General features: G+C 40.1%; 1 protein-coding gene across 1 annotated transcript in view; it reads right to left on the bottom strand.

Annotated features, from left to right (window-relative positions):
* EVC (EvC ciliary complex subunit 1) overlaps positions 1-23,990 on the bottom strand; it is a 436,134-nt gene that overhangs the window by 343,928 nt on the left and 68,216 nt on the right. The window contains exon 7 of the mRNA XM_069203012.1: positions 7,020-7,157. Within this exon, the coding sequence (XP_069059113.1) occupies positions 7,020-7,157 (138 nt within the window). The remainder of the gene's footprint in view (positions 1-7,019; positions 7,158-23,990) is intronic.

Here is a 23,990-nt window from a genome sequence, read left to right as displayed (position 1 = left end):
GCAAGGTTTACCCTTTCATGACACTCGTTTGTTCGTTCCCACTACCAAACTTCGCAAGATAGTGTTTCATTGGTTGCATGTTATACCTACGACAGGTCACCCAGGTACTCCTAAAACTCTTGAACTGATCTGACGCTGCTTTTGGTGGCCTACCCTAACAAAAGATGTAAAAGCAATGGTAAACAACTGTGAAGTTTGTGCTCGCATTAAAACAAGTCATTCAAAACCAAAAGGGTTGTTACATCCACTTCCAACCCCAAGTCGTCCATGGGAGCACATTTCTTTAGACTTTATTACCGGTCTGCCAGTGGTTCAACAGCATTTAGTAATTCTGGTGGTAGTAGATAGTCTCACGAAATATGGACATTTCATCGCCTGTAAATAATTGCTCACTTCTAGTGAATTGGCACCTTTTTTACTGAACAGAGTGGTTCGTTATCATGGACTGCCAAAGGTTATCCTCTCCGATCGGGGGTCACAATTTTCCTCCAATTTCTGGAAGACATGGTGTAAAACACTCCAAGTGACATCTACGCTATCTACTAGACACCATCCTCAAACAGATGGTCAAACGGAGAGACAAAATCAAACTTTGAAACAATACCTATGTGCCTACGCTGGAAAGGCACTTCATTCTTGGACATCTATGCTCTGGTTAGCTGAGTTAGCTTACAATAACACATTCCACACTTCTATTGGCGTTACACCCTTTTTTGGTTTATTTGGCTATCATCCTGACACCTTGCCCATCACAATTCCTCAAGAAAGTTCTCTTACTCCAGCTGTGTCAGAAACCATTCAGCATTTACATCAAACCCAGAAACTGATTCAACAGCATTTAGAAAAAGCCAAACAAAAATATAAAAGGCATTATGACAAGAAACATTGTGAGGGACCGCAATATCAACCAGGTGACAAAGTGTGGCTTTCCACAAAACATATAGACTTCAAGAAGAAGCACATGTTTAACCCCAAATTCATAGGTCCTTATACTGTCCTTCAGCAAATCAATCCGGTGACCTATAAACTGCAATTGTCCAGATCCTTATGGATTCATCCAGTTTTCCACACTTCCCTCTTGAAAAAAGCAGTCCAAAAGATCCACCCTCATCCAGCTCCTGTTCTAGTACAAGGGGAAGAAGAATACGTAGTCAAGAAAGTGTTGGATTCTAAACTGAGAGGGCGTAATCTATGGTACTTAATCTCATGGAAAGGTTATGGTCCTGAAAGTAACTCATGGGTTTCCGCATCCGATGTTCATGCTCCAGTACTTGTGAGACGCTTTCATCGTCTTAATCCAAGCAAACCAGGCCCTAGAGCGCGTCTGGGAGAGGGGAGTACTGTCAACACCAGAGTAGTGCGTGCTCTATTGGCGACAAAAATGCAAAAACCCAGCACTCTCAAAACAACGTAATTTATGCATTGTGCTGATATGTTGTGGTTTAACCTTTTGCATTGCAGAGTTCAATCCCGAAAACTTATTTTTAATATGCTTACAAATACTGTTCCTTTGCAATGTATTGCTGCATGTTTTCAGAGTGTGTTAGGGTGTGGTCCCTTTCCAGGGCCTTCCAGAGAATTTCCCTGCAACATGCCTGGGCATGGTTCTGGGCTGGGCCAAGACTCTATAAAAGAGAGCCAGCCCAACTCCCAGTGCTCACTATTCAGAGGTCCCGGTGCAGAGCAGCAGTTTCTTCCTGAGCTCCTGTCCCGGTGGCCTATTTGGATTTTCCAGTCTTCTGCCCTTCATCCTTCATTGGTGATCATTGTTCCAGGCGGTAAGACGGTGGTTGCACTATCCCGACACATTTATTGAGAATTTTCATATTCTTGGTTTAATTCTTAAATGAGTAACAGATTACTTGCGCGCTACCGTTTCTTGACATTTAAATGGTAGTTTACAAATAGGCAAGACGCGCAATTTGTTTCATAAAGGTTTGACTTTGTTATTCATTGCGTGCTACCATTTCGTGACATTGGCATGGTGGCTTAAGAATCGGCAAGACGCGCGATTCGTTTTATGGTGTTTAAACATTGTTGTCCATTGCGCGCTACTATTTCTTGACATTTACATGATGTTTTATCAATTGGCAAGACGCGCAACTCGTTTCATGAGGATTTAACTTTGTTGTTTATTGCGCGCTACCATTTCTTGACATTTACATGGTGGCTTAAGAATCGGCAAAAGAAGCGCGATTCGTTTCATTGTACTTTGATCTTGTTATTTATTGTGAGCTGTTATTTCTTGACATTTACATCGTTTTTTACGAATCGGCAAGACGCGCGATTCGATTAATGATGATTTGACTTTGATATTCATTGCGTGCTACCATTTCTTGGTATTTTACATGGTGACACTCGAATCGGCAAGACGCACGATTCTCTCCTCGAGTTTATTTCATGTTGTTTATTGTATGCCACTATTCTAAGATATTTATTATGTAATATTTGAGTTGACAAGTTATGTGATTTGTTTCCTGAATCCATATTGTGTTATTCATGGTGCACAATCCTTTTATGGTGTTTACTATATATATATATATATATATATAAATATATATATATATATTTTTATATATAAATATATCTGCAATATGCGCAATTTGTGTTGAAACATTTTAAGAGTACACAGAAGGCCAGAGTTTCTAGATGCAATATTGTATGGTCCTAGTATACATTCTCAAAACAGGATTTATATGACTGGTTTAAAATTTAGTCAGAATGTTTTTCTGATTCTCATGTAAAGGAAAGTACTTGAATAAGAAAGTTTTCATTAAATTCATCTTGATTCCCCTACAGGTATCCGGCCATCTTGAAACTTAGTCATTTTAAACTTTACTCTTAGATTGTTCATGTTTTCAGAGTGACTAGGCTTAGAATCATTGTCTAGTATTGATTTCAGGAGATATAATTTTCTTATTGTGTGTTCTAACCTTTTTCTTACTAAAGGTCTCCTGACCTAAAGCTGTTCCCTTCCTAATCCCCTCTTCCCCTCTTGAACTCTCTCAGTCTCTGTGATTTATCTATCAGAGTCTTGGAGCTGTTCAGTGGTGGACGTGTTGGGAACGTGCACAGACCCCGAGGATCTGGTGACTCTGACAGGGTCAGAGAAGAGGGTATATGCAGGTGTGTGGAATCAAGAAAGTCCAGAAAAAAAGCTCTAGCAAATTTTGATAATTCAATTCTTTGGTCATGCCATCCATCATTATCAGTTTGGTTGCAAGCTTAAGTATGATTTGTTTAACGGCCTACTTGTGAAGCCACATCGAAGCGCAATATTTGTTTTTCCTTTCAGGTTAATTTCACGTGAGAAATCAGCTGAGACAAACATTTGGCATTCACTTTTTCCCTACTGTCATCAACTGTCTAGCATGGTGTGAAAATAGGCAATTATTGGTCTACAGGTGTCTGTTTTGTTCAGATTTGATGGCCTAATTGAGTGCTAGCTGAAACTGAAGAGGTGAGAAGCTATCTGACATGCTTGCCCTCTGTGTTTTCCGGAAAGACATAAAAAATGAAAGTTCTCCTTCAGGAGCAATCTAGACCTCTCTACAGTTTTTTTTACACAGCATCTCATATTGATTTTCCCATTTGGGGCTGTGTTAATTCCTCCCTCTAGATCCTCAAACCTTCTTTCATTATATCAACAACTGATTAAATTAAGGTCCGTTTTTTTGTATTTCATTTTTTTCATTATTTTTGTTTATAGAACTTTCTTTCAGATTGGTTTCTTGAGCTATGGCACCACTGTGGCAGCAGAGGGCTCTTAGCAGACATTTATGATCCCACTGGCCCTTCCAGTTTATTGCAGTCTTACGTCCCCTAGCAGGGGACTGCTAAAATGGCTTGGCCTATCCTGACCTTACTGTGCAGGCATAGGAGTTTTCCATTAGGGCAGATTGTCTGCCACCTTACAGTGGATGTTTGCCAGAGAATTCCAAAACTATCCAATCTTCTCATTAATGTTGACTTTTGTAGGGAGTTAGGTGGGGTTTTTTCAGGGAGTAAGGCCAGACAACAAACCGTAGAGCCCTTTATTACTGTCACTTCATTTTAAAAGCACATTATGGAGCTAGATTTGTGCTCAAATGGGACTGATCTGAGTAGTTACTCCTGAGTATGAAAAGTCTCCTTGCCTGTCTAATGCTGGTCCAGGTCACTTCTATATTGTAGGGTTTGGCTGGTGAAGAATGTATTAAGCTCATTATCATCTTCTTAAACCCTAACAGGTCAACTGCCTTAGGTATTTTGCCTTATTTTATGTCTTCTTTGTCCTCTTCTCTTTCAGGGGTGTGGTGGAGGTATCCAAGACCAGAAGCCATCCACTGTATTTTGTCCTTGTATCCACCATTCTTCATTGACCTCAATGAGATCCCAATTCAACAGGGTTGTGTAGGTTTGGTGCATTCTCTGAGGAGCGCCATTTCTCTCTTGACATTCTACCCTATCTGTGATGTGTCCTCTAGCTGAGTTGTGTGAGCAGTGCCACTTCCCTTACTGTGTACTATATGCATGTGCATGCTTGTTTGAGAGCCTGGGCCCAATTGTGAAAAGAGAACAGTCATACAAGAAAAGAGGAGATGAGGTTGCTCATCATTTCACTATTGCCATTTCTCACCATCTCTCTTTGTGTGTGGGATTGTGTCTTTTTGTTTCCCTCTGCGTTTTCTCTTCTGATCAGCCCAGTACAGGAAGGTGGTGTGGGTCTTCCCATTCCCATGCCTTCATATCACACCACAATTTAAATGCAAAACCCATTCAATTGTGCACTGTAAGTTCTCCAGTGATCATCTGCTCTTTGCAGCTTCAAATGAGAGCAGCCACCTAGTGGATGGCCAGGCTCTACCTCCCTTGCAGAAGATTCTATGAGTTACTTTAACCTGAATAAGGGGTCATCGCTGAGATTGAAGTCCACAGATACTTTGAGGTCCTCGACGTAACAAAACTGGTGGTTGATATTAGAGAAGATCTTTTAAGTTTGGTCATCAAAGCCAAACATCATCAATATCTAAAGAGGCAGAGTGGAACTCAGCCAGGCCACGTGAGATACCAATTGAAGTTTAACGGGATTGCAGGTTAGATGTGGGAATTTAACCTGATGTTTTTCAAAGGTTGGATTTCAGTATCAGGCAGGTTGCATTAATTTTACTTGCTCATATTACATTGCACAGCTCGGTCAAAACATACCATGAGAAAAACTTATTGGATTTCTAGGGGTGAAATTCACAAAAACATTCCTGAGAGTGGTCTGTTGAATTATAGGGATACTCAAGAGTTTTTTAAGATGTGTGATTATAAGCAACTGTCTTTAATTGGTGGGATTGGTGCATGAAGATAGTTATCCTCCCTGAATTTATCATCAATGCTCTACCTGTTTATATGTGTAATTGCTTATTCAAGAATGCACAGCCTCCAATTATTCATTTTATTTGGACTTCAAAATGTCTCAGACTAGCTAGTAAGAAATGCACAATTTATGAAGAATTGTGAATGGCCTTTACCAAATTCAAAATCATAATATTGGGCCTCATACTTTAAAATAATGAGGGCTTTTCATATCTGGAATATAAGATCTTTGCTTGTTTCGCTACTGTTATTCTTGCCCCATTTGCAGCTATGGGATTTTGTATAGATTTGCTCTAACAAAATATATAGATTTGATTTTTCCATGGTTGGGAGGAAATCTGGCACTGTTTACTGTCTGTAGCTTTCACTGGGACATTACACTTTTTACTTGGTAAAATAGATGTGTTCAGCAGTGTAGCGATCTTTACAGAACATCATAAAATGAAACAAATAATAACATACACAATTTTTAAAGCTGTTGCTGCGTTTGATGTTGTGAACACACGAAAACAGGCATTGTCAAAGCTAATAAATCTGGCATTGGGTAGCTGTTGAGGTGCTTATTTTTCATTATTGTAATGTTATGCCACAAAAAGTAAAAGAAAAAACACCCCAACTAACTTTGGTGCCATAAGCTTGCAATAACAATTTCAAATTTTAAAAATTATAACAGTTGCATACATTTTAGTGGAAGAGTTTAGGTCCTTCCCAGCAAGCAAGTGTACTAAAAAGAGGTAAAGAAGCCCTTTTTAGTTTTAATACACATCGCAGGAAAATATGATTCCTACTGATTCAAAGAAACTGTAAACACGCAAAGATGACTAAAAATAGAAAAAACAAACAATGCAAAAAGCATTAGAATATTGATGTATTGGCCCACTATCACTGGCATGGAAGTACACTTCTTTTTAGGTGGATGTGCATATGTGATCAGGAAAAATACCTCCATTCACAGCACAAGTCATCGAATGGATGAAGTGGGCTGATCCATGTTGTAGGCTGAACCTGGAGTGGGTGGTGGAATGAAAATATGAATGACTGCTGAAACGACTAGTAGATGAAGAGCCTTGACCCAAGGCCCGTCTGTGTATGTATACACTTGTGTTTATTTATTAATGATTTTTAACATTACTTGGGGATAGCACAGCAGCTACAGCTGTCACTAGGCCACACCTTTTGAACACAAAAGTGATGTTTATACTTCACAAATTTAACAGTTTGTTACACGTGGTCCTAAATCAAAACTTGTTTTCTATTTTAAGAAGTAAATCAGGTCAATAACATAGTTCAAATTCAATATGTGGTCATTTGGATTAATAACGGTGGGCATGATCACTTTTGTTTAGTCAATGCAATTTCCATTTGAGTTGAAGACAAAGCTTCAGTTGCATCAATTACTGTGCACATCAGCAGAATCAGGGTCATGTGGCATCGCTTACTAGGATTTAGGGTCAAATTTCCTAGGATGTTACTTCATGTGACATCAATGAGGAATAAAGGGTGTGTAATGCCACTTCTCTTACCCTAGGCATTTTGGTGAATGTACATCCATTGTTAAAGATTAAGAGAACGTTTTCTTTTGTGCTTTTTCTTGAGTAATGGTTACATTACATTTTATTAAGGAGAGGAAATTTGCTAAACTTGCTAAAATAGACAAGGCACCATGTACATACTGTAAGCATCATGTAATCTGAATGTTCCTTCTCCTTTCTTGCAATGTCCTCCAGTGTCTCATATGCTGAATCATGAGCAGCAGATATCTCTCCACTGGCCATTCTCGAGTGAAATTGCTCTTCCAGCTCCTTAAAGTCCTGTAAAATGACACAAATTTTGGATGGAAAGGGAAATTATTATGGATTTTCTCTAAAAAAAAAAAAAAAAAAAAACACAGCACTGTGATTTGTCACACCATATATGAAGCAAATGGGTAATCAGCTACAATAGCATTTCACTTTTATGTCTCACTTTGCAATCTCAATACACCTGTCATAATATAATACAATATGATATATATAGTCACCACTAGGCACTATGTATGGAAAATGTCACTTACCCAGTGAACATCTGTTCGTGGCATTAGTCGCTGCAGATTCACATGCTGTGCACATCCTGCCATCTGGTGTTGGGCTCGGAGTGTTACAAGTTGTTTTTCTTCGAAGAAGTCTTTTCGAGTCACGAGACCGAGGGACTCCTCCCATTTCGGCTCCATTGCGCATGGGCGTCGACTCCATCTTAGATTGTTTTCCCCCCGCAGAGGGTGAGGTAGGATTTTTGTATGCTAGTAATAGTGCCCATGCAATGGAGTAACGTACATAATGTAGTTTAAAGTAATATATTTACAAATATACAGATGTTCAAGATCAACTTCTAAACGGCTACAGGCTCCCGGGGAGGCGGCTGGGCGCATGTGAATCTGCAGCGACTAATGCCACGAACAGATGTACACTGGGTAAGTGACATTTTCCGTTCGATGGCATGTGTAGCTGCAGATACACATGCTGTGCATAGACTAGTAACCAGTTATCTCCCCAAAAGCGGTGGTTCAGCCTGTAGGAGTTGAAGTTGTTTGAAACAATGTTCGTAGTACTGCTTAGCCTACTGTGGCTTGTTGTGCCGTTAGCACATCTACACAGTAGTGTTTGGTAAATGTATGAGGCGTAGACCATGTAGCTGCCTTACATATTTCGGTCATTGGAATATTTCCTAGAAAGGCCATGGTAGCACCTTTCTTTCTAGTTGAGTGTGCCTTTGGTGTAATAGGCAGATCTCTTTTTGCTTTAAGATAACAGGTTTGAATGCACTTAACTATCCATCTAGCAATGCCTTGTTTAGAAATTGGTTTTCCTGTATGAGGTTTTTGGAAAGCAATAAATAATTGTTTTGTTTTTCGAATTAGTTTTGTTCTGTCAATGTAGTACATTAACGCTCTTTTGATGTCTAATGTATGTAGTGCTCTTTCAGCTACAGAGTCTGGCTGTGGGAAGAACACTGGTAATTCTACTGTTTGATTTAAGTGGAACGGTGATATGACTTTTGGTAAAAATTTAGGATTTGTCCGTAGAACTACTTTATGCTTGTGTATTTGAATAAATGGTTCTTGTATGGTAAATGCTTGAATCTCACTTACTCTTCTTAAAGATGTGATGGCAATTAAAAATGCAACTTTCCATGTTAAGTATTGCATTTCACAAGAGTGCATGGGCTCAAAAGGTGGACCCATGAGTCGTGTTAAGACAATGTTGAGGTTCCATGAAGGAACTGGTGGTGTTCTTGGTGGTATAATTCTCTTTAGACCTTCCATAAATGCTTTTATGACTGGTATCTTAAATAGAGAAGTCGAGTGCGTAATTTGCAGGTAAGCGGAAATTGCTGTAAGATGTATCTTAATGGAAGAAAAAGCTAGCTTTGACTTTTGCAAATGTAGTAAGTATCCTACGATGTCTTTGGCAGATGCGTGTAAGGGTTGAATTTGATTATTATGGCAGTAATAAACAAATCTTTTCCACTTATTTGCATAGCAATGTCTAGTGGTAGGTTTCCTAGCTTGTTTTATGACCTCCATACATTCATGTGTAAGGTCTAAGTGTCCGAACTCTAGGACTTCAGGAGCCAGATTGCTAGATTCAGCGATGCTGGATTTGGGTGTCTGATCTGTTGTTTGTGTTGCGTTAACAGATCTGGTATGTTTGGTAGTTTGACATGGGGCACTACTGAAAGGTCTAGTAGTGTTGTGTACCAAGGTTGTCTTGCCCATGTTGGTGCTATTAGTATGAGTTTGAGTTTGTTTTGACTCAACTTGTTTACTAGATATGGAAGGAGTGGGAGAGGGGGAAAAGCGTAAGCAAATATCCCTGACCAACTCATCCATAACGCATTGCCCTGAGACTGATCTTGTGGGTACCTGGATGCGAAGGTTTGGCATTTTGCGTTTTCCTTTGTTGCAAATAGATCTATTTGTGGTGTTCCCCAACTCTGGAAGTAAGTATTCAGTATTTGGGGGTGAATCTCCCATTCGTGGATCTGTTGGTGATCCCGAGAGAGATTGTCTGCTAACTGATTCTGAATTCCTGGAATAAATTGTGCTATTAGGCGAATGTGGTTGTGAATCGCCCAATGCCATATTTTTTGTGCCAGGAGACACAACTGTGTTGAGTGTGTCCCTCCCTGTTTGTTTAGGTAATACATCGTTGTCATGTTGTCTGTTTTGACAAGAATGTGTTTGTGGCTTATTATGGGTTGAAATGCTTTCAGCGCTAGAAATACTGCCAATAGTTCTAAGTGATTTATGTGAAACTGTTTTTGGTGAGTGTCCCATTGTCCTTGGATGCTGTATTGATTGAGGTGTGCTCCCCACCCTATCATGGAGGCATCTGTCGTTATTACATATTGTGGCACTGGGTCTTGGAAAGGCCGCCCTTTGTTTAAATTTATACTGTTCCACCATTGAAGCGAGGTGTATGTTTGGCGGTCTACCAACACCAGATCTAGAAGTTGACCCTGTGCCTGTGACCACTGTGATGCTTGGCACTGTTGTAAGGGCCGCATGTGCAACCTTGCGTTTGGGACAATGGCTATGCATGAGGACATCATGCCTAGGAGTTTCATCACCATTTTGACTTGTATTTTTTGTTTTGGATACATGGCCTGTATTACATTGTGAAATGCCTGAACCCTTTGTGGACTTGGAGTGGCAATCCCTTTTGCTGTGTTGATTGTCGCCCCTAAGTATTGCTGTGTTTGACACGGTATAAGGTGTGACTTTGTGTAGTTGATTGAGAAACCTAGTTTGTGGAGGGTTTCTATGACATACTTTGTGTGTTGTGAACATTTTTCTAGCGTGTTGGTTTTGATTAACCAATCGTCTAGGTACGGGAACACATGTATTTGCTGCCTTCTGATATGTGCAGCTACGACTGCCAGGCACTTTGTAAAAATTTCTTGGCGCAGTTGTTAATCCGAATGGCAACACCTTGAATTGGTAATGTATCCCCTGGAATACAAACCTTAAGTACTTTCTGTGTGAAGGATGTATCGGTATATGGAAATATGCATCCTTTAGGTCTAGTGTTGTCATGTAGTCTTGTTGTTTGAGTAGTGGAATTACGTCTTGTAATGTCACCATGTGAAAGTGATCTGATTTTATGTAGGTATTTAATGTTCGGAGATCTAATATAGATCTCAGACTCTTGTCTTTTTTGGGTATGAGAAAGTACAGAGAGTAAACTCCTGTTCCTTTCTGGTGTTTTGGTACTAATTCTATTGCTTCTTTTAGTAGCAATGCCTGAACCTCTAGTCCTAGAAGATCTATATGTTGTTTTGACATATTGTGTGTTTTCACTGGGACGTTTGGAGGGAATTTTAGAAATTCTATGCAATAACCATGCTGGATAATTGCTAGGACCCAAGTGTCTGTTGTTATTTCCTCCCAATGTTTGTAAAATTTGGTTAGTCTCCCCCCCACAGATGTTATGTGTTGGGGATGTGTGACTTGGAAGTCACGGTTTGTTTTGAGGAGTTTTGGGACTTTGGAACTTTCCTCTATTCTTTTGGAATTGTCCCCCTCTATATTGTCCCCGAAAACTTCCCCGCTGATACTGGCTCTGGTAAGTGGGTCTTGTCTGTGAGGTTGTGGGTTCTGTGCTTTGTCCTCGAAACCCCCCTCTAAACTGTGTTTTCCGAAATGTGCCTCTGCCCTGTGGGGAGTAGAGTGCGCCCATGGCTTTGGCCGTGTCAGTGTCTTTTTTTAAGGTTTTCGATCGCAGTGTCCACCTCCAGCCCAAACAACTGCTGTCCGTTGAATGGCATATTCAGCACAGCTTGCTGTATTTCTGGTTTAAATCCTGATGTACGCAGCCATGTATGTCTCCTTATTGTTACTGCTGTGTTGACAGTTCTAGCAGCTGTGTCTGCAGCATCCATTGCTGACCGTATCTGATTGTTGGAGATACTCTGTCCTTCTTCTACTACTTGCTGCGCTCTCTTTTGGAACTCCTTGGGCAAATGTTCTATAAAGTGTTGCATTTCGTCCCAATGGGCCCTATCGTATCTGGCCAACAAAGCCTGTGAATTGTCAATACGCCACTGGTTTGCTGCCTGTGCCGCCACCCTTTTGCCTGCTGCGTCGAATTTTCGACTTTCTTTATCTGGAGGTGGTGCATCTCCTGAAGTATGTGAGTTTGCTCTTTTGCGCGCAGCCCCTACTACAACTGAGTCCGGTGTTAGCTGTTGTGTGATGTACACAGGGTCTGTTGGTGGCGGTTTATATTTTTTCTCCACTCTTGGAGTAATGGCCCTTCCTTTTACAGGCTCTTCAAACACTTGTTTGGAGTGTTTTAGCATTCCGGGTAGCATAGGAAGACTTTGATACTGGCTGTGTGTGGACGACAGTGTGTTAAAAAGAAAGTCGTCTTCAATGGGCTCAGCATGCAGGCTGACATTATGAAATGCCGCTGCTCTCGACACCACCTGTGCGTAGGCTGTACTATCCTCTGGTGGCGACGGTCTAGCTGGATAACATTCAGGACTATTATCTGACACTGATGCGTCATAAAGGTCCCATGCGTCAGGGTCATCTTGACTCATTCCTGTATGAGTTGGGGATTGCATCATTGGTGGAGTGGCTACCGGTGATGATTGCGGAGAGCATTGTGGAGATGGTGGCGGGGTTACTTGTTTAGCCACCTTTTCCTGTGGCTGCTTGTCTTTTTCATGAAAGGCAAGTTTGCGTTTCATTTTAACCGGAGGGAGAGTACTGATCTTCCCTGTTTCTTTTTGGATATGGAGCCTTCTTTGTGTATAGTCTGGCTCAATTGTTTCCAATTCCTGTCCAAATCTATGTGTCTTAATTTGTGTGGACAGACATTGTTCCTCAGTGTAGGAACTTGTTTTCGGTTCCGAGGCCGGATGTTTCGGTATCGAAACCCTTTCGGCTGCTTTTTTCGGTTCCGACGAAACCTTCTTTACTTTCGGCGTCGTGGTCTCTCGGTGCCGACCCATTTCGGTGCCGCTATCTCGGTGCCGAACCTGCTCGGAGCCACTATCTCGAGCCCGAGATTGCTGTGTGGCGGTATCTCGACCGGAGTCGGATGACTTCGCCCCCAGCGTGCCCTTTTTCGGTGCCGATGATCGATCACCTATTTTTCGGGTTAAGCCATGGCCTGTTGGCGGTGGCGTCCCCTGGGCTTTAGTGTTTTTTTCGTGAGTTTTGTGTTTCGACGTCTTACTCACGGTTTTCGGCGTTTCTTCGGGATCGATCTCATCCGAGTCCGATTCATGGATGGAGAATGTTTCTTCCTCCTCCTCGAAACACTCTTGTCCTGTCGGCGCTGACGCCATTTGCAGTCTCCTTGCTCTTCGGTCTCTTAGTGTCTTCCTGGACCGAAACGCTCGACAGGCTTCACAAGTATCTTCCTTGTGTTCCGGCGACAAACACAAGTTACAGACCAGATGCTGATCTGTATATGGATACTTGTTATGGCATTTTGGGCAGAAGCGGAATGGGGTCCGTTCCATCAGCCTTGAAGAGACACGTGGCCGGGCCGACCAGGCCCCGACGGGGGATCGAAAAAACCCCAAAGGGCCACCGGAGCTCTTCAAAAGTCGGTGTCGATCTGTTGTAACTAACCCGATACCGAACGCAAACAATACCGACGATTTTTCTGAGATTCTAACTAACTTTCCGACCCGAAACACGGAGCGAAAAGGAACATGTCCGAACCCGATGGCGGAAAAAAAACAATCTAAGATGGAGTCGACGCCCATGCGCAATGGAGCCGAAATGGGAGGATTCCCTCGGTCTCGTGACTCGAAAAGACTTCTTCGAAGAAAAACAACTTGTAACACTCCGAGCCCAACACCAGATGGCGGGATGTGCACAGCATGTGTATCTGCAGCTACACATGCCATCGAACATATATATATATATATATACATATATATCATATCATCTAGGTAGTTATAGTTAGGACCAAGTTTCCATAGAAAAATAGTTTTTTGACTTGGCTATATCTTTGGTACCGTTTGACAAATCTTCATGAAATTTTCCCAAAAAAGTGTGACGTGATTCTTGTTGCGCATGGGATGTTTTGGGGTGATCCATCAAGCAGCGGCTGAGAAAAAGAGGGTGGGGTCAAAAAAATTGCATTTCCCTTGTTAATTCCCATAAGAGTTTTGAGCATGTCTACAGCCCAAACTGCTGGACGGAATTACACCAAATGTGGCAGAAAGTAAGATTTGGTTCCACAGATTGTGTTTTTCATTATGTGGTGTAAATCCATTCAGTAGTTTTTTAGATTTAAAGGGAAAATACATTTGAATATCTGTGGCCATGATGACTTCACAAATAATGATGAGTTCATGCATGGAACTACACAGTTCCGATTGGCTGCCAACACTTCAGACCAGGAAGTGTTGGCAGCCAATCACTGCTCTGCAGCTCTGTGCATGAGCTCGACATTATTTAAGTTTAAGTTGTTGCGGCCACAGATATACAAATTTCAGCAGAGCCTCAGAAAAAAAGTGAGAACAAAAGGAAAAGGGGCCAGGGAAGGGACACCCTGATCCCTTAGATCTGGTGTTAAGGTCCCGGAGGGATGCTGCCAGGGCAAAAAAGCACTTTTAAAAAAAACAATTGCTGAGAATTTGCGAGAACTTTGCAAAATCATGTCAACATTTTTAAAAAGAAACACACAGGGGCTCTTGCACTTGATTTTATGATGCCCCCGGGTGGGCCAGGTCCCGAAGGCATTTTGAAATAAAGGAGGGGGTGCACATTTTGATGCCCTGGGGACCACCACCTCCCTGGGGCTTATTTATAATGAATGCGGGGGCTGCATAGCAGTCCCTGGGGCTGCATAGCTCCCACGCAGCCCCAGGGACTGCCACCTCCCCAGGGCTTTGATGAAATGTAGTTCTTTAATCTAATACAATGTGGGGGTGCACCCCTCACACAGCCTTGGGGACCACCACTTCTCTAGGGCTTCAATCAAATACAATGTTGGGGGGCACACACCACCCCCTGCAGCCCTGGGAACTGCCACCTCTCTGGGGCTTAAATCAAATACAATACAGGGGCTGCATGCCACTCTCCCGCAGCCCCAGGGACCACCACCTCCTCAAGGCTATTTTACACTGGAGGGGGCCGTACTGCCCCCCTCGTGAAACCAATGATGACCCTGGGGACAGCCACTTCCCAGGGCCAGCTCCTGCTATGTCCCTGAGTAAAATCGCTCCCACCAAGTCAGAGCAAACACTTCACTTTAGTGAAGTTTTCTTCTGTTTCTCTGCACGCAAATTATTTAAAGCAGCTCCCTGCTTGTTTGGGAGTAATGCCAGCTCCCACAGGACGTGGGGAGCTGGCTAGGTCGCAAGGGCCTTCAGACTCCCCTTGTGGTTCTGATTTGTGGGTTTTTTTTCCCCTCTCTCTCTCTCTCATCTCATAAAGGGATGGAAGAGAGAGAGAGATTGCTATGGCAATGGTCTCTCCATACAATGACTTCAAAGAGTCAGACTAGCAAGATGTTTGGTAAGAATGTTACAGTTACTATTGGATGCAAAGCAGAACAGAGTCACTTCTGGCCTAATGGTCAAGGGCTTGTGCTGTTACTCAGAAGACTGAAGGTTCAAATTATAGTATTGTTTGACAGTGTCTCTTTTTATTTTCTAGTGTTTTCACTGTTAAACATTTAAAGACATGGAACATTGAAGTCTTTTCCCCCTCAAAATCTGTGGGTTGAATGTCATAGCTAAGTCTGGACATTGCACAGTAAGGAGTCACCTCTGGCCTAGTGGTTAACAACTCAGACATGCACACTAAAGGTTAAGGGCTCTAGTCTAGGTGAATCTGTGGTCATTTCCTTCTTTAGTTTCTTTTCGACTATAAATATTTAAGTTGCATACTGAAAGGTGATCTTATTCCTTTTAATTGACAAAAACATTTTTCTTTTCAATTTGTCTGGAAATATCTAATTCTAAGTATATCATTCATCTAAGCATAAATCTCTCTCTCTGTCAATCTCTCACTTGCTCTCTCTCTCAGGATTGGGTGGTTACGGGGGTTGGCCACACAGACTGGCCACAGGCCATGCATGGCAGTGGCTTGGATTGACGTTTAGTAATAAAAATGACTATACGTTTAAAAAAACACCATAGAAATTCACTTAAAAAATAAAAGGTTACAGGCACATTATAGTTAGGTTCACATTTTAAACATACAAAACCATAGAAATTCACCTGTTATAGTTAAAGCTATCTCAAGTCACTATAACTTGACTCCTCACCATGCACTGCTAATTACCCCACAAATTACAGCACTCATGAGATCTTTGATAACATCATTGATAATAGCAATGTAATATTTGCAGTAACATGTTTGATGAAAAAACTCTGCATGGAGGGGGTTTGAATTATATTTTATGTCTTATAATTTGGCACACAATAGTTGAAAACATTCTACTCTATTTTTATAGAAAAGTTAATTAAGGCAGTCCATCAGTGGCAGCTTTGTATTTTCATACTATAAAAAGATTTCCACTAGGGAAGCAAAAATTAAATATAAAACGATTTTACCAATAAACATTAATGTTTAGGGGTTGGGTGATTAATCCATGTCTAGTGGCCAAGTGGATTATTTCAGCCACCCCATGAATTTGTTTTTGGCTTCATGGTCACTGCTTTGAATCAATTCTGGGTTCAATCAGCCTCTCATCCTTTGAATGTTGATTAATAGATAACCATCGAGTTAGGTAAAAGAAAATATCTGATGTTCAATTACAAACATAGAACACAGTTCCGCTCTGCACTGTAGTGCACTGTTAAGTGTGTGTGCCAGGTGCAGAACAGGCCACTGCACTGTATAATATCAAATGTTCTGTTCTCAGTGAAGACGCAAACCTGTGCCTGTAATGGTAACAGCCTATGAGTGAAAGAGTAACTGGCTGCTTCCAGCTGCCAGTCTGCCTTCCCTAGAGGCTACAATCCGGCCTCCAATTCAGGAGGCAAAGATCCCCCTCCAGGTGAGTGAAGAAGCCTCTCATACCCCTCTCACATGGGGTGCCCTCAGCGGAGCAGTGACTATATGTCCAATATGTGGTGCCTTAGGACAGAGGCTTCGTCTTTGCTCCCAGGTCTGCAAAATGGCACAAGCCCAAAAAATCCCTCATTAAAATGGGGCTACTTCTCTGACAAATAAGAGCAGCCCTCCTTGGGATCACACCAGCATGATCCAAATTACAGAAGGGGCTATGTGAGCACGTGTGACTCCTGTTGTAATGCCATATTGCCTCACACATACAAAAAGATGGTGCAAACGCCAGCTGCCCCCATGTAGATTCTGCATAATACAGCCCCTGTTATTCAGTGCTCAGATGCTCAAAGCTGTGAATATACACTTTACAAATATGTATGTTATGTCTTCGTTTTCAGGGCATTTTCACAATACCGGATATGCCAACAATCTTTCAAGTATGGCTATTAAAATCTTATTTATTCTGTACTTTTTTTACATTTAAATGTAGGGTGCAATAGACGCACACAACTACCCAGGACAGAGCTCAAATCTAGACAACTGTATTTTTTATGAGTCTCTATATGAAAATCGTGCATGATGGCCTGAAGCCTATGCTGATCATAATTATCTACACCGTTTCTGGGGTAAACGTGTAAAAATTACATACTACGTGTTTAAAAAAAATAAACATGTTTTAAAAATATATAAGGACATAACACTACCAAACCAGATGTCACCCTATCTGTAGCACACACAGAGAAACTCTGTGGTATGGAAAACCTGGTGAAAAAACACATTTAAAGTGAAAAACGCGGAAAAAAACATGCTATTAAAAGTAACCCACTTGAAATTCCGTGATTGGTTTGGATTCCAATTGTGCGTATAATGTCTTTGTTAGTGAAAAAGGGCTTGATTTGTCAGATCTGTATGAAGTGACTTGCCCATATGTAGGCTGAAGTTGGACGGTCTTCTTTTTTTATTTATTGCTCAAGAATGTTATTATGGAAACATCCTTCTGGACAAATGTAGGATCAGAAACGCAGGATTGTTTTTCAATCATTTTTTTTCTAGCAGAGTAGTTCTAGATCACGGGTCTCCAACCTTTTCTGTAATAAGAGCTACTTATGTTAAATGAAAATCCTCTGGAGCTACTAACTTTAGAAGACATCGAATAGTTACCATATCGGCAAAGATTACATTAGTAGCCAGCAGATGCATCAAGATTATCAGCAGTGATCTCTTTGATGCAACAGACATGGTCGCTAGAGTGATAGAAAAATTATTTATCAACGTGGAATGCCTCTACATTAATAATACAGTGCCCATAGCACCAAGTTAATAATCAGTACCATTTTAATTTTCAGTCATATGTCACCTTTAAATATATTTTGGAAAGTCATCATTTTTCTCCAAACATAAGCTTACGAGTTTTGAAAATACACACATTTGTGTTTCAAATGCATACTTTTCAACTTTGCTATAGATATAATAGTTCAAACAAGCAAAAGCTTATAGTTACTAACTACTCATGGAGAAGCCTGTTCTAGACAAAGCTATTCTTATTATTTACGTTCTACAAAAAAGTAAGCACCGTGTCATAGATGTGATTTGCTGAAGTAGCTGGCTGTGTCACATAAATAGACACGTGTAGGCAGTATCGGAAGTTGTTGTGATAAAGGATGAAATTGTTAGCAGAAATTGCCCAGTACTGCACATAATTACCATATTGCACCATGTAAAGGATATTTCATTGTTACCAGAGGTATTTCAAAAAATAGCAAATTGGCAATGAATTCAAACAAAACCGACAGCGTTTACCACAAATATATTCAAAAGTCAAATATTTTTACACGCTACAGCCCAAGATCTATTTCCACCTGTTGTACAGCAATTTCACCAGCAGACTTGCTTACTTTTTTCACAGCTCGAGAATGAATCTAGACCTATCATTTATGCTGGGTAATTTCACTCCCCTCTTTCACCTCCTTTACACAAACTGCATTTGAAAAAAGAAGCATTGCATAAAATGGGACAACTGCATAAGGAATAGTTGACTAGAAGTGATGAGTGGCGAGGGTTGTGCACAGGGTGGTGTGGGTGGTGGCAGGCAGCCGGGTATTCATTTTCTGAAATTAAGGAAGGTGGAGGGTGTCTCAAAAATAGAGAGAATTGGTGGCAGGAGGCTAGCTTTATATTACTTCTTTACATGTTTTGAGTAATGGAGCACTCCAAGTCTACCCTTGCAAACGTGTTGTAAGAGGGGCAGATTATTTTTTTGGGGGTGGGTTTACAACATAAAACTACAGATGGTTAAAATATGAATAAGGGGGATGTTTTTTCCCCTCAGGTCTCTAGTGACATCATGGACAATGTAAGCTTTACTCTCATTTTTTCATTGATGTCACTCAGCACCGCTTGGTGAATGACATCCCCATTATTCGTAGTTACTCGTATATACTTCTATATATATAGTACCAGCTAAATGTTCATATCAATGATATATGAACCAAATGCGTGCTCTTTTCAAACAGTAACAAAAGGAATTCAAAGCCAACCTCAGGGAAGAATCAGTATAGATCACGCAAAAAACTGAAAATCCATTTGAATAACTAATTCCTATACACAGAGAATCATCTACAATCAAGGTATGGAAGTTAAATACCTCTAAATAAAAGAAACTGTTATGCAATACATGTAATACATTTCCCCTACGAACTTCCAACCATGCATATTAATCACAAATGGTGAAATGATATAGGCTACGAAGACACTGCAGCGCGCAAGGCAAACTCTGTTTATACCATTCACCAATACATGCTCAAATTCCGCCCACAATTAAAGCACCAAACATTAACAATGATACAAAGGATGAAAGACAATTACACTGCAAATTATATAGTGTTTAACAGTCTAGATCATAATGAAAGAACATAAATATGGAGTTGGGAACATATCATGATGTCACCAACTATGCTGCATCAGCCAGTCGTCTTAACAATGTGTTCAGCAAAATGCAAACTTTGGAGGCCACCTCACTAATGAAGGTGCAACAAAAATTGAACCTTGTAGGTATTGCACTCAGTTGGTATGCTCTCTAATCTGCAGAGGTTACAGATCACTGGTGCTTCAGTTAGTACTTGGAAGTGAAGAGAGTACCCCCGTATCACATTATGGCCTTGAATGCTGTTCATTAACTTGCAGACAAGTAAAGCCACACATTCTTGTCTTCCATCTGCCATGCGGATCCTGGTTTTGCAGATATTAGGTGAAAGAAATATTATCATACGTGATGTGACAATATATCTCATGTGACTTATGTCTTTAATATTGTTAATTGAAGAAATATTATTTTTAAAATCTTTAGTCTTTTACAGCAAAACAGTGAGTTACAATAAGTGGATAGTAATACATTTGAGACTTCGATGGAGGGATACATAAAAATGTGCTGTAGAAGATGCAGACAATATCTCCACAACTCTAGCAGCATGTATATTCCAACAGGCGTTATGCGTACTGAAGTGACCTAATGGTGTCTCATAGATGATTCATATAATGTTTGACGAAAGGGTCTATTTGAGCACATAAGAGGGTCTATCAGACAAATCTTAAATCTTTAGGGACTTGGTCATTTAAATACATATGTAGCAGTTTCCATTAATCTCTAGGCCTTGACCTAATGGCATCAGTATATTGTTGTTATCTGATGTAGTATTACAATATATCAGCAATAACAGTGGATTCCCTTCCCGCCATCGCATTGCAATGGCTCCTGAAAAATTATTTATAATGTACAATATGATCTGTCGATGAAGTCATTATTTGAACAATGTTTGGAAGTTAAGATTGCATCACTCATTAATTAGAAGAAAGCTGTAAAATAAGTTAAATTAACTACAGTTAATCTTCAAATTAAGTGTTCATGTACTTTTTGTTATTGTTCATGGTTTTAATTCATACTGTAAATCTGCAACTTGCTAAATATTTACGTGCAACAGAGCCTCAGAGTGAGTGGTTTGATGGAGCCTGATTTATTATTCCATTTGTAAACTGGGGATGTGCAATGTGCACGCTGACTGGTTTGCAAAGAGGAATGCAACTTGCGATGTGAAAAATGTCCTAATAATTGCATCACAAATGTGCAGTGGGTTGTAAAACAGCCTACTTAATAAATATTCGGTAGGCAGGCTGAAAATTGCAACCCTCTGGCACTGGGTACAAATGCAGGAATGGAGGTCTGCAAAAGACACTGGAGGGAGCAGGCAGTGGTCCATCGGAGGCCACCTTCATGATTCCTAAAAGTTAAACTCTCTCATAGGGGCAGGTCCCAATTTGTGAATCAATTATTGCCCCAGCTTGAAAAATAAATTAAAGAAATTATAAGAGAGATGGGTAAAGGAGATTGCCACAAAAGAAGTTAAAATTAAAAGAAACAAAGCTATCAACAAAATTTAGAAATAAAAAACTAAAAATCAACAGTTTCTCCAGTACATCTGCTGGTGTGAAAAAAATGGAAAACATGTCTGGGAAAAAATTGAGATACGAGCAGTCACATACACCAAATTACCACTATAATTTACCTATTCTGAATTGCAAACAGACGCTCCTAGAAGCATAATTTACATATCTTTTACATTGTTCGAAAATGAGATGTAAAAGTTGGAAATGCTTTAAACGTATGGCATTTTCATCACTCAAGTAAATGGCTCTAAATGTCAAATATAACTCATAACATACTAAGTTAACTCACAGAATATTCACTCTTCCCATTTGCATATATAATTAAATTTAAATGAATAAAGGCTAATTTATAGATCACTTAAATATACCCATGTTTGAAGCGGAAATCTCAGAAGGAGTGTCATGAAGTCAAATGAGAAGGTGTCCAGATATAAATTAACTGATTACGTGAATTAAATCCCAGTTGCCTACAGACAATATTTTATACATGCCATTATATTACAGGGCTTACTAGTAAAGTGTTGGTATGTAGCACAGTTTTTTTGTTGTTACATGAGCCTTCATTGTAGATCTTGAGTTTGTCAAGCTGACTTTGAATTTTTCAAATGATGGCAGGTATGAGATGTATATTTGCAGTGTATTCTGGAAACAGTCGGGAGCAGATAAGAATAAAAGTGATACTCCCTAAACATAAATATATTTTGACCATATGCATTGCACTAAGAATGTTTCGCCAGGGCAATGAAGGCAATGTAGTGTTTACTCATTGCACAAATTGTTCACACATGCTGAAGCACCTCTAGGCTGCATTCAGTCCTCACTAAAAATATTTGCATATTTAGGAGCCGAAGGGTGTGTGGTGGAATCGCTGCCGAACTGCACTTGCCTTCATTATTCTTGGCAAAGCCTCAGCTGGATAGATTTGATGTAGGTATTGAAAACAATGTTCTTGGTATTTTTCTAATAATACATTTCTCTGCTGTTTTCACCTTTAGTTTTTTGAGTAATTACTGAATATTTTTCATCATACTTTAAAAAAACTCACCACTCTATTACTCTTCTGCTCTTACTTCATACTAATTCTACAGAGATTTGCTCTTTCAGTACCACTTTACTTCCTAATATTGTGGCCATATCATCACTTGGCAAGAGGCACAGCTCTTAGTTAAACGACGTTTGGGTGTGTGATGGCAAGTGGTCACACAGGTTCTAATTCACAAAGGCAAACACACTTCTGTGTAAGTTTACTACTTTTCGGTTTTCACAAACTACATGTGGAGATCTGTGACTCTGCAATCCCTATAAGTATGTGTGCAGTGTTCTCCTTACAGAGTGCAGAGTCTCCAGATGTGCTCCACACACAAGTATAGGAAGTGCAACATCTTAAAATTCTGCACGTGGTTTGTGAATACTTAAAAGTAGTAATCTTACACAACATGCAGCTCTACCTTTGTGAATCAGGACCAAAGAGTTTAAAATAAAGGTAATGAGTTTGTTGTAGCTCTACCTACTGTATATTGTAAACAGATTTGTCAGAAGTTAAGGCTGCCAAAGGTATTTTATTTTTTTTCTGCAAAATGTCATTTGTTAAAAATATCAATGGCAACAATGAAAATTCATTTACATGATACATTTGATGCCACCATCAGGCATGTCGCAATTCACAAATTAAAATAAAACAAAAACTGACTTCTATTATCACCTTCAAATTCAAACACCACCAATACTGCTGATACTTGGATGTTAATGTGAGTCATTAAGTAGTGGCTAAGGTCATGATTACAGAAAATTGGCTTCTCTCTTGTCAAACTACTAAAACATAGCAGGGATTGATACATTGGATTTGAAGAGAAAACACAGAATTATCAGTCTTTAAATGAGCAAATGGTAAATAAAGGTTTCTATAAATATGTCTTTCTGTCATATACCATACGCCGACTTGACAAAGCACCTCCGTTTACGTCTTCCCTCATTCAGGAATAGCATCAACAGGAGACACAGATATTTAGAAGAACGTTTTTACACTAATGTGAAAAAACTTTTGCTTCTTTGCTTTAATCATATGTACAATGGCCCATTTTAATTGGATGTCTTAATCTAATGACAATGATCTCATGCTGTTTCTGTCCCTTTAAAGCTAAATAAGGCATTTGTATGGAGCAACAACCAATAATTTTTGTTTGTGCTTGCACAGCAGGGAAGTCAGAAAAGGACTTTTAAAATGCATCTTTGTTTATTATGAAACACAAATGCTTTACGAACGTTCTTTTCAAAGCACAACATTCATAAAATGCTCTCTGTGTAACAACATATGTAACAATTTCATTCACATCAAGCTGCCAGTGTTCTGGAAGTGAAGAGTTGTGGTATTTCTATTGCATCATACTTTCATGTCAAATTAGCCACACATTAAAAGTATAGTTATATTCTTCTCTGACCCAGCCCACGGTAATTACATGTTCCTCATCAAAAGGATGTCCACATCTTCCAAAACATTATTCAAACTACATTACTTGCAGCACAATCAATGCCTTAGATTTTCTCATTCTGTACTCTCAATGATAAAATTCAATTTGCTCAGCTTCAACTGTATAACTTTGAGAAGAAATACAACTCACAAGCAAGATAAATGTTCTCACAATCGACAAGTGTTAGACCTGACAGCCTTAGGGTGGTCACCCCCAACTTTTTGCCTGCCTACCTCCACTTTTTGACACTGTTTTTGCTGGTTTTAGGACTTTGCCCACTTTACCACTGCAAACCAGTGCTAAAGTGCATATGCTCTCTCCCTTAAAACATGGTGACATTGGCTCATACCCAACTGGCATATTTAATTTACTTGTAAGTCCCTAGTGAAGTGCACTACATGTGCCCAGGGCCTGTAAATAAAATGCTACTAATGGGCGTGCAGCACTGATTGTGCCACCCACATAAGTAGCCCTTTAACCATGTCTCAGGCCTGCCATTGCAAGGCCTGTGTGTGCAGTTTCACTGTCACTTCGACTTGGCATTGAAAAGTACTTGACAAGCCTGAAATTCCCCTTTTTCCACATGTAAGTCACCCTTTATGTAGGCCCTGGATAACCAGCAGGGCAGGGTACTATGCAGGTAAAAGGTAGGGCATATACCTGTGTGTTTTATATGTCCTGGTAGTGGAAATCTCCTAAATTCGTTTTCCACT

The sequence above is a fragment of the Pleurodeles waltl genome, chromosome 1_2 (assembly GCF_031143425.1).
Source record: "Pleurodeles waltl isolate 20211129_DDA chromosome 1_2, aPleWal1.hap1.20221129, whole genome shotgun sequence".
NCBI lineage: Eukaryota > Metazoa > Chordata > Amphibia > Caudata > Salamandridae > Pleurodeles > Pleurodeles waltl.
The sequence above is the reverse complement of the archived record's forward strand: the minus strand, read 5'-3'. Positions and strand labels throughout refer to the sequence as shown.